A 10,701-nucleotide genomic window follows, 5' to 3' on the forward strand; every position below is an offset into this window, starting at 1 on the left:
AAACATGATCAAGTCGGCTTAACCGACTAAGTTAAAAATGACCACCTCGATTGCTCGGTTTTAACCATAAAACCGATCATATTTGACGCTCGGTTTTGTTGACTTTTTTGTTAAGAAAAATAAATTTCAAATAAAAAGTCTTGATAATTATTTACTGAATGCCATACTGATTAATATATATATGTATGTATCTATTTCAAGAAAAAAGTCTAGTTAATTATTTACTAAATACCATGCTGATCAATATACATGTATACATCTCAAACAAGAAAAATACTAGTATAACTCTAATATATATATATAAAGCAGTAATTAATGACCAAAAGGAGAGGTACATTATAAGATACCTACCATATAGAGGGAAACCCTTTGGTCAGAGTTAGAGAGGTTACATGATTTAGATCTATCATTATTCATCACTCATGGTTCTTGTTTAAAACCTCCCATGGATGGAACAATGTCTTGTAGAAGGCCAAATTCGGAAAGTTGGAGCTGCGGATATTGGCTCATATGATCCTCCTGCTGCTGTTGCTGCTGCTGCTGATACATAGAAGAGTTTAATCCACGTCCATCATGACTTCCATAATTAAGAATAAGGTGATTCATCGGAGACCTTTGAACTAAATGATGAGGGAACCCGAGTCCAGCGCCCAGGTTTCCAGGATTCAGCATTGGATGAGGAAACATTCCTGCAACATTTCCTCGGAGAGTAGCTGGCAGGTGATGGTTATGTGTTCCTTCATAAGTTGTGATCACCGTCGTAGGGTCTTGAAATGATCGCTCTACTCGCTTCTTCACCGTGCATTTTTGAGTTGTGCACCGATAGTAGCTTCTGCCACAAGGAATTGAACAAGAATTTGTTAGATAATCGGAATATGTGAACATGTTTTATGTGCGCCAGGTATACTTTAATATAGTTTTGTACATCTTGAGTGTTAAGTACTTGACGTACTTTAAAAAACCCTAATGCAGTGTGAACATAAATCATTGTTTTTCTCCTTTTAGTCTAATATTCAATAATTGGACCAGAAAGGTTTTTGGATTTTAACTCAATATTCAACCCTTTTACAAATTAATTCAAGATCTGCAAATTTTGATCCAGTACTATTAAAGCAAATTAAACAATCAAGATATGATCATGAATTAACCTCAAGAAACAAAGTTTGTTAATATGAATGAAGAAGCAATTAGACCTTGGGTAGGGGCTATTCTTGACAGCCTTCTGTCCATATTTTCTCCATCTATATCCATCTTCAAGATTATCAATCTCACTCTTTGTCATGAAAGCAAATCTTGGCTCTTTTTCCTTTTTAACTCCCTTCTTAGCCTTGCTCCTGTAAATCAATATAAATCCATCATCTTCGTCAATATAGTGCCTTTTCGTGCATTGCTTAATTATTTTGCAACTTTCTGATTTATAAGTCATAATCATTTGTGTAATTAAAGAAGTTATAAGCCTACTTCTCACTTGTAAGCCCAGAATTTGTGAAATTGTAAATTTTAACTTACTTCTCACTTATAAGACAGAATCTGGTGAAGTTGAAAATTTTAGAACTTACTTCTCACTTATAAGCCGGAATATGTGAAGTTGAAAATTTTAAGTTATTTCAGTATTGAGTGTGAACTTACACTTTCTTTGAACTCTCTCCTCCATCTTCAGCAAGCCCTTTAGATTGCTTCTCCAGCTTCTTGATATTGCTTCCTTCTTCATCATCACCAGCCTCAGTGGACGAAGATAAGACCATCGAAGAGTCTCCGGTCTCCATTTTCACCTTTTGATCATCTATACTACTAGAAAAGTGTTCTTGCAAAGGAGGTGAGAGGCCAAAAGCATCAGCAAAAGTCTCATAATCAGTTGATCCATGCAAACAATCAGTGAAGCTCGAGTATGAGGAGGGATCAGCTACACCAGACGAAGAATTCGGCGTAAAAAATCGTGGATTATCATGAAATGGACCGTGATAGTAGACATGATCACTTGGTTGATCAGCCATGAGGAAGGTGATGAATAAGTGAAAATGAAGGGAGAAGAAAATTGACAGGATCTGATCAAGGGGTCTTTATTTAAGCATTGACAAGAAGATTTGGTTAAGGTGTTACTTTTTTCCAATATATTATTTATGTGTGATAGTGAAGAAGTAGGTAATTTTGTAGAGTTTGAATGAGAAACTGTATTCCCACTTTTGTAAAGAAAGATTTGACAAATGACAGAGATAGCCAAGTCTTGTTGTTTGTATTATTGGTTACTATAGATTTACACTTCAAATTTTATAATTTAAACAATCCATAGATTGATTTAACTAATAATTCATAGCACATCATGCAAGAAAATTGATAAAAGGAACAAATTAATAAATTTTATTTTATTGATATTTTATTATTATATGACTGGGTCTTGTTTATCCAATAACAGTGATTATTTGATTGAAATTTTAAATTTAGTAAATTTATATTCGACCATCTCCCGGACTCCCGTACGGTTTAAAAAATAAGATCATAATTTGACGGTCAAAATCATCTCATAATACTGCTTTTAAAAGAAAAAATATTTGTGTTAAGAAAAGAAACTTGAATAATTCAACGGAAAAGTTGTGATGAGTTTATCATTTTAAAATTAAAAGGAGATTAGGAATAATTAAAAATATTATATTGTATAGAAGTGAGGATGTAGAGAATTAGAGAAAGCAAAGTGTTCAAGACTCAAGATACATATACAAGTCTAAAGTTTTGTGGCGCCCATACATATGTACGTGTTATTAGCTCACCACCGTCATTTGACGGTAGCCGACTATTGACTTGCGACGTGGGTTTTCCTCCGCCTTATAAATAGTCTCCGAACCGCCGTGCTAGGCTGGTGGTGGTAGCTGTTTCACCACATTGCTCGTCTTGCTGATACCTAACTATCGTCATTTTTACGTTTTTTTTTTAAATGAATTATTATTTGAGATTTGATAAATTATTTATTTGAAAGATGAAACTGATTTTATTAAAAAATTATAAAATAAAAATAGATTATTCAAAATGATACATCTACTAATTTCTAATTTCTAATTTTAAATTTGTTTGTAATTTATATTCAAATTCTATTTAACTTATGAATAATTATATAAATAGATACTTTTTAATTTAAAATCGAAAATGACTCTAAAACCTGGACTCCAATCCGAGTGTATGGACATTTGCAGTCTCAATTTATTTTTATAATTTGTTATAATTAAATAAAATAGCCGGTTAACATGATGCCCGAATTTGTTGAACCCTAATGTTGTGTTTGGTTGGGGTGAATGATTCCGGAAGGAATGGAATGAAAAATGAACTATTTTATGAACAATTTTTAAGAAATTTCATTCATTCCTCCATTCCATTCCTTACATCATGTGCTAGAGTTCACACCTTCACTTTGAGATGGAATGCTCCATTCTCTCTCATCCTCAATTTCTTCTCAAATCTCATCATAACAATTTTGCACTTCCTCAATTTTATTCAAAATTTTCTTCCTATCACTATTAGTTTCAAGTATTTTTACTCATTCCATTCCATTCCATTTCATTCTCCCCAACCAAACACAACATAAGGCTATAATTTCCGGGTAAACGTATTCAAATGTAAAGAATCAACGTGTATGAAAATATAAACCTATTCGTACGTTTTAAAAAACACAATCGTACTACTGGGTAATAAGAGTCGTAACTGGAATTTCCAGAAGCATTTTATTTTTGTAGCCATGCCATGCAGTTGCTTGACCATGTGACATGGTCGTTGATGATAAAATTATTATTTTTTGTGTGCAACGCAGACTCCCACTTAGTTAGGCACAATTACTCTTTTCTAGAAAGATATAGTGGAGCTAAAACTGGGGAACTTGTACACACGCATATATTTTATCAAAAATAGAATTTTGACTTTGTATAATAGAATTAAATAACGTGGAGTGTTGTTTATTTTTGTTGTGTAAAATTTATGTAGTGCTGTCGTTTTGGCTAGCTGCCCCAACTGAGTGCAATTTATAATCGGTTTCGTAGTTAGCTGGTAGTTGACGGAAGTGATTTAAGATTTGAGTCGCGGTTAATAAGTATACCCCACAAGTGAACCTTATTAATCAAGTTATTCCCACTTTCCCACAATCTCCGACGTAAATCGAGAGCTGGGAGTAATGTAGGAGGCTATTTCATATTCATGACCACTGAGTGACATGTGTAGTTGAGAGTGAGAGTCAGGAGTTGCGATGATTAGCTCCGGGGAGCAGAAGCAGAAGGTGTTTTTAGCTTCCACTTTTATTGACCGATTTATATTGGAATTTGGATAATTATGTTTGCAGATTTTTCACAAGCTTTGTGCTTTGATCAATGATATTAGGAGCGTTTGTATGATGATTAATGAATCCGATTAACAAAAATAAGAACCTACTCCCTCCGTCCCTTCCATTTCTTTACACTTTCCTTTTTGGGGTGTCCCATCCAATTCTTTACATTTCAAAACTTACCAAATATGGTCAATGGGTCCCACCACTTCTCCATTTTTCTTTCCTTTTCACACTACTTTTACTCCACTGTCTCCCTTTTATACATCAAAAATCAGTGGATCCCACCACTTCACCCACTTTTCTTTCTCTTTTCAACTACTTTATTCATATTTCTTAACCTCCGTGCTCAACCCATTCGATAAGAAATGGGAGGGACGGAAGGAGTATATTTCATGAATTAACAATTTTATGACATAAAATGAGATCTAATAAAAATTAAGAGTATATGTCCTTGCGTTGTTACTTAAAAGTATTTTTGACCATGTAAAACTTTTACCTAATTTTTTTAATATATATTATAAATAAAAAATACAGAGATCATGTAAAATCGTCAACTCCATTTACATTTCTACTGTGTGTGAATATTCTCAATGGTTCATTTAAAATTTTAGATATTTTAAAATTTTAAATGAAAGGACTATTAAATATGATATCAGAACTCATTTATTAATATTTCAAATAAATTGGTTACTTGATTATTGTATTAATTATTATTGGTAATACATGTTTAACTTTGAAAATGTAAATTAAACACTGAACAAATAAATAATAAATGTGATGTAGATTTGATTTTAAAGATATAAATCACAAACAATATTGAGATGATAAGTTGACAACTAATTTCAAGAATTCATATCGAAAAAGGCGAGCTATTATATGACGCGGCTAATAATTTATTAGTAGGTGTGGTTTGACACCCAACCCGAGGCACTATATAATCTAGATTTAATTTTAATTTATAAATCTACGCATAGTTATTAAACACGGCGATAGTTTTATCATCATATCAGAATAATATATTTTTAATAATAATTTTAAATATAACTAAATCAATATTTTTTAATTACACTATAATTATAGTCATAGTATCAGAATAGAATTCAAGATCTTGAACGACTGAAGTATAATTTTACAACTTTAACTACTCTCAATCCATAAAATCTATTTGAACTTTAAGTGCAACTTCTTAATCAACAAATTTTATATAATAAATATATTGTTTTAATTTACTTTTAACAAATAATGAATTTGGCGGGGCTGCCCATGCGTCTGACCTAGAACTAATTTTGTAAATTTGGAAAAATATAAACAATATTACTGTTATGTAATTTGTGATCTTTCCTACTTGTTCTGAGAGCTGTTTCTTTTTTTCCCTTTTTCCTATTACTGATGAGCTATTTCTATATTTTGTTGGGGGGCCTGGGTTTATAAATAATTGGCTGGCTAGCTTCGATTAGCTAGTTTAGTGTGACATCTATGAATAGACTCGTACCAAATTTGAGCTAAATTACCAAACAAATCATTTCATGACATGATTCTCGCATCTGTATACTACAGCAACTGAAACATTAGGGCCTCGTTTGTTTCGATGTAACCCAATCATGTAATTTGAAATTCCTTGGATCTAATATGAGTTACAGTGTTTGGTTTGCAGAATTTAAAATTGAGCAAAGGAACTCCTAGTTCCAAGGTTTTTATAGTTAATACAAAATATTGGAACTTAGTTACAAAGTTCCACCATGGTCACCACAAGTTACATACCTATCCAATATAAAAACATTAAATACTTGCCAAAATTATCTACGTAACTTCTAGTTGCATAGCAATGAAACAAACACAGGTATTTAAATTACCTTAAAACTTATAGTTATAACTTAATTATAAGGAGGTTTAAGTTCCCGTGTAATCATAAAATTGACGAAACAAACGAGGCCTAGGGATTTAGAAGTCCGTATTTCCGTCTAACGAATAATTTATAATATATTTTAATAATATATTTTATTATAATTAAAATATATTTAAGTATTTTTACTAAAACATATTTATTCAGATCAACTTTTAATTAGTTTTTTTACTCTTTTGACTGCTAAAACTTATTATGGATGTTAAAAAAAACTTATTTAACACACCCAATAAAAATATATTAACCCAAACACATTAACTTATTATTTAAAAAACTATCTCACTTGAAAAAGTATATTATTCTAACATAATTTTATCAGGATCAATTACTAATTCGTATTTTGACGGACTTGACTATTAAGATTCAACATTTTACATAAAAAAAAACCTTATATTCAATATGCCCGGTAAGGATATATTTATTAGAAAATGTTATTCAATTATTTAAAAAAATTATTTAATTTACTTAAAAAATAAATAAATTGGGCTTTTTTTATTCATAACCACGATTTCAATCTTATTTCTAAAAATACTACCTTATCCAATCTTATTTTCAAAAATACTACCTTCTCTAAAATATTTTCAAAAATACTGTGGTTGCATATGCAACCATATATGCAACTGAATCCCTGATTTCAAGTTGCAGATTTCAAATTTCATTTTCGACCTCATCGTTGGAATCGATAAATGCAACTGAAAACTGTAAATTCCAAATGATGTATGGGTGCCCCTGGCGCACTACACCACATATGGTCTATCCTAACACCCAAAATTAGTTGCTAAAACTACAATTTATGTTGCCATTGTGTTTTTGGCAACATTTTGTTTAAATTTGAAGGTGTTAGGAAAATCGATGTGGGCATAGAGGTTATTGTTAACGGAGAAAACTGGTAGGTTAACAAAGATGAGGTTCGCGGCGTGGATCAAGATTCTTGTTGGCGAGAATATAGGAAGTGGTTGGTTGTTTGTTATGGAGGCGGCTGCAATTGTAAGCAAAGGGTTCAAGATTGCTAACTGGAATAGCTCTCAAGAATGATCGATGCCTACAATCTGCCTACGTACCCCTATTTATAGGGGATCAAGCCGGGACGTAGTTCTTTCTCCTAAGAGACCCATGTGGGCTGGGCCTCCCCTTCTAGAATCTTCCTCCCGAAAGGGGCCCAATACGATGAGGCCTAGCCCTAGAGCTTACCCCAAATGCATGGACACTACCCTACTCCCCGACAGGGACAACCCGCCAGACTACAGAGATAGGACCTTCCAGGGTGTGTCTTCTCTTCTATCCTCTACCTCCCAAGGAGGATAACCCCTCAGACTACAAGGTAGGGCCTTCAACGACTTAACAGTAGGATCTACTTATGTTCAAGGGCGTCCCCCTAAACAAGAAGCATCTCCTTCTGCCCTTCTAAACTACAGTGGACCAAACTATCCTCAGCAAGTGGGCGCGCCCTGAAGATAGGGCGCGCCCTATCTTTTGACAGGGTCACTTCGAAATCGTGTTGATCTTGACTCTCCTGGCCCAAATAGACCTTCTTCAGTGGGCCCGGCCCATTTAGTTAATCTTCATAATTTTGCATATAACAACTACCCCCCAGATCTTGGTGGCATTGAAAATGTCGACGAGATCTTGATGTCCTTCATCCCCTGAGATGTTCTATCTTGGTTGTTCGTGACGTTGACGTTCTTTAACTAGGCGCGCCATATGTTGAAGGAGATTCCTCTAAAGCCGATGTTGAAGAAGTTGTTTGAAGACGATGATGATTCTGTTTGACGGAGGTGAAGGCAGTGTTTGCTTGATAGAGACAATGTCGAGGTTGCTGAGGATGAGGCTGCGAAAGTCGAGGATGAGTCGATGAAGATGAGGCCGCGGAAGCCGAGGGTGAAGGAGAGATGAAGATGAGACCGCGGAAGTCGAGGCCAAATGAGACGAACGCACTTTCTACCATGCCTTAGATGAGGATATGGCGCGCCCTATGTTTAGGCGCGCCTAATGTTGGATTTTTTTTTTTAATCTATATTTTTAGCTGCAGGTGGACGCGCCGTGTATATGTTACCGGACATCTATCATTTGTTGTCTCGAGTTGTACAGCGGAATTGAAGCCTTCAACTCATTTGCAAATGTATATGTCTTTGTTTATACACACCCTGCCGCATATAAGCTTTGACTTCCTTGTAATTTATTTGTGTAGACTTGAGATTCAGTCGCAATACCGACCTTTGTATGAGCTTTCACTTTGTGTTTACATATTTGATTTCCAAACTACATCGTGCAACTCATGTACCCATACTCGGCGCGCCCTCTTTTACTTCAGGGTCATCTTTCTTGTTTTTGTTACATGTCTCAGGTTATCTCTTTTAAGTCTCGGAGTCATGTGCTTTCCATTTTTCATTAGTTTGTCCCAACCAACTTGTAACCACAAAGGGCCTTTTCTTCTTGATTTCTCTATTTTTATTGTATAACTAGGCGCGCCCTGCTATCATTTCTCCCGTCATACTATAACATGCGTCGTTTTCATACCATTGTCATCTTCTCTTGGGTCTGCGTTGTATTCTTGATTTTTGTAAAGCCACCAGCAGTTGTTTCCTTTACCAAAAAGCCACCGTCGTCCTTGACTCTTTTCTTTAGTATCTAATGTCGTCATTAACTTGAACCCTGGTCGAGGCATGCTGATTCGACGTCACGTTCGCCGAAACCTCGGTTCTGCCGCTTTGATACTTGAGGATGAAAAGTTTTTACGGGAACCTTAGTTTCAAAGTTCGATGGCTGCTTTATATTCTGAAATAAATCCGTCCTATGCTTCAACTGCTCGATCACGGCGCGTCCAATATTTTACCTTATTGACGTAGGCGTGCCTTGTTGATCTGCTTCCTTTGATTTTTAACATCACTATCGTTATCCTTCATGTCACTCTTCAGTTTTGACTTCATGCAGGCGTCCATACTCTCATCATTAGCTTTAATTCAAGGCGCGTCTCAGCTCCTTTTGCCGACTATGCCCATGTGCATGCATACGTTGTCACATCTCACCAACAATCCTCCTTTCTTTGTTATGTAAGCATCTTCTTTGGCCATCGTTTAAATAAAACTCCTAGTGCACGTATACTTTATTCCTTTCTCTAGCTTTCTTCTGGGCTTCATGTCGCAACTTCCAGTTTTAACACGATTAAGGGCTACTTGGATAACTCAGATGCTGAGCTGAGAATCTCGATTTTCGTCAAGCTTGTTCCTGTATCAGTGTTGCCTACCTTCTTTCTTATAAATAAGGATGACAGTTGCTCTTGGTTTGAGGATAACGCAAGCATACATAAATAAACAAAGGACATTATAGTGACAATTTCAAATAATTGGAAAATCATGCTCTGGACTCTATTTCTGTCGAGTTTAGTGACTTGCCACCAGTTTTCCCGGTCGGTCCGATTACTGCATCAGTAGTTTTCTTTTTCCATGTTTTGACGGTATGGGGAGTTTTAATCCCAGGCGCGCCTTCTTTTCTCGTCACATGCACGATAAACACACAAATACTTTCTTTTGCTTTTTAAATAGTAATTCCCTTTATAATAGCTCTGGACAGAAACGGCGCGCCCTGGCTAAGAAACCTGGCTCCTCCTACTATTTCTTTTTCTTTCTTCTAAGTTCCTTTAGCTTCATAACATTTGAATATAATACTTATTTTAAAGTATTTATATAGTTCATCTAATCTCTGGCTCCTGTTTATGTATTTTTACACCGAAAGGAGAACCCCACCAAATTGCATGGCTAGCCTTGAATTCTTACTTTCTTTTGTCTTCAATGACGCGGGCCCCATCCATGTGCTTGTCCATCTTTGAATGCATATATTCTCTTTCATGCTCCCTTGGTTAATCCCGTAGCAAACTTTTGTTTTTAACATAATACTACAACACACCTTTTGTCTCATCCTCAAGCGGTCCCCACATGTCACATGCCTCCACCACCTTTTGTCACTAATAGTAATTGTTACTTACATTTCCATCCTGAGTTTTCTTCTTTTTTGTAAAAGAATAATAAATAATAGGCGGGCCTTCTCATTTTATATTGGCAAAGCTTGTATATATTTTATAAAATAAACTCCTCCTTCATGTTTTCCAGTTAATTCTTTAATGGAACAGTGTAGTTCCTAGTCTTATCTGCACCACAGGCGCGCCTTGCTACAAAATTTTCATCACGGGTTTTTCAATCTTGTATCGGAGTCTTGACTCTTGTATCAACGGTTTTTGTCGTAAAAATTACTGTACAAGCTCATGTTCCCCCTCCTTTTTTTTTTCTTTAACGAGACGTGCCTCAGCTTTTTCTTATTTGCCATGTTGATTTAAGCTCCCCTCTTAACCAGTCGATGAAAGTATCAGAGAACATATTTAAGGGACAGTGGACAGCTGATATTTTCCGGAGCTTAACTTAAGCCAGAGTACTCGGTCAGGACCTGTGGGAAAGCAATGTGGGCGCTCCATGTTAGTGCATTTTTTATTAGTTTTGTATAT

General features: G+C 35.2%; 1 protein-coding gene across 2 annotated transcripts; it reads right to left on the reverse strand.

The window, feature by feature from the left end:
* Nucleotides 1-258: 258 nt before the first annotated feature.
* Nucleotides 259-2,119, reverse strand: LOC108197784 (WRKY transcription factor 28). 2 transcript variants are annotated; one of them, XM_017365486.2, is made up of 4 exons: nucleotides 1,630-2,118; nucleotides 1,194-1,334; nucleotides 614-832; nucleotides 259-540 (listed from the first exon to the last, which is right to left on the reverse strand). In XM_017365486.2, the coding sequence occupies exons 1-4, from the start codon at nucleotides 1,992-1,994 to the stop codon at nucleotides 507-509; spliced, it is 759 nt and encodes a 252-aa protein (XP_017220975.1). In that variant the 5' UTR covers nucleotides 1,995-2,118; the 3' UTR covers nucleotides 259-506. The 2 variants fall into 2 exon arrangements, with proteins under 2 accessions (XP_017220975.1, XP_017220974.1); XM_017365485.2 differs by having other exon boundaries at nucleotides 259-832; nucleotides 1,630-2,119.
* Nucleotides 2,120-10,701: the final 8,582 nt, after the last annotated feature.

The sequence above is a fragment of the Daucus carota genome, chromosome 8 (genome assembly GCF_001625215.2).
Source record: "Daucus carota subsp. sativus chromosome 8, DH1 v3.0, whole genome shotgun sequence".
Lineage (NCBI taxonomy): Eukaryota > Viridiplantae > Streptophyta > Magnoliopsida > Apiales > Apiaceae > Daucus > Daucus carota.

Excerpts from the sequence above, each read along its gene's own strand:
- LOC108197784 (XM_017365485.2), bottom strand. The coding sequence starts at position 1,994 with ATGGCTGATCAACCAAGTGATCATGTCTACTATCACGGTCCATTTCAT. Across the intron at positions 1,335-1,629 it reads GGAGAGAGTTCAAAGAAAGT|GAGCAAGGCTAAGAAGGGAG; the intron begins GTAAGTTCACAC and ends ATTGATTTACAG. Across the intron at positions 833-1,193 it reads AAGAATAGCCCCTACCCAAG|AAGCTACTATCGGTGCACAA; the intron begins GTCTAATTGCTT and ends TCCTTGTGGCAG.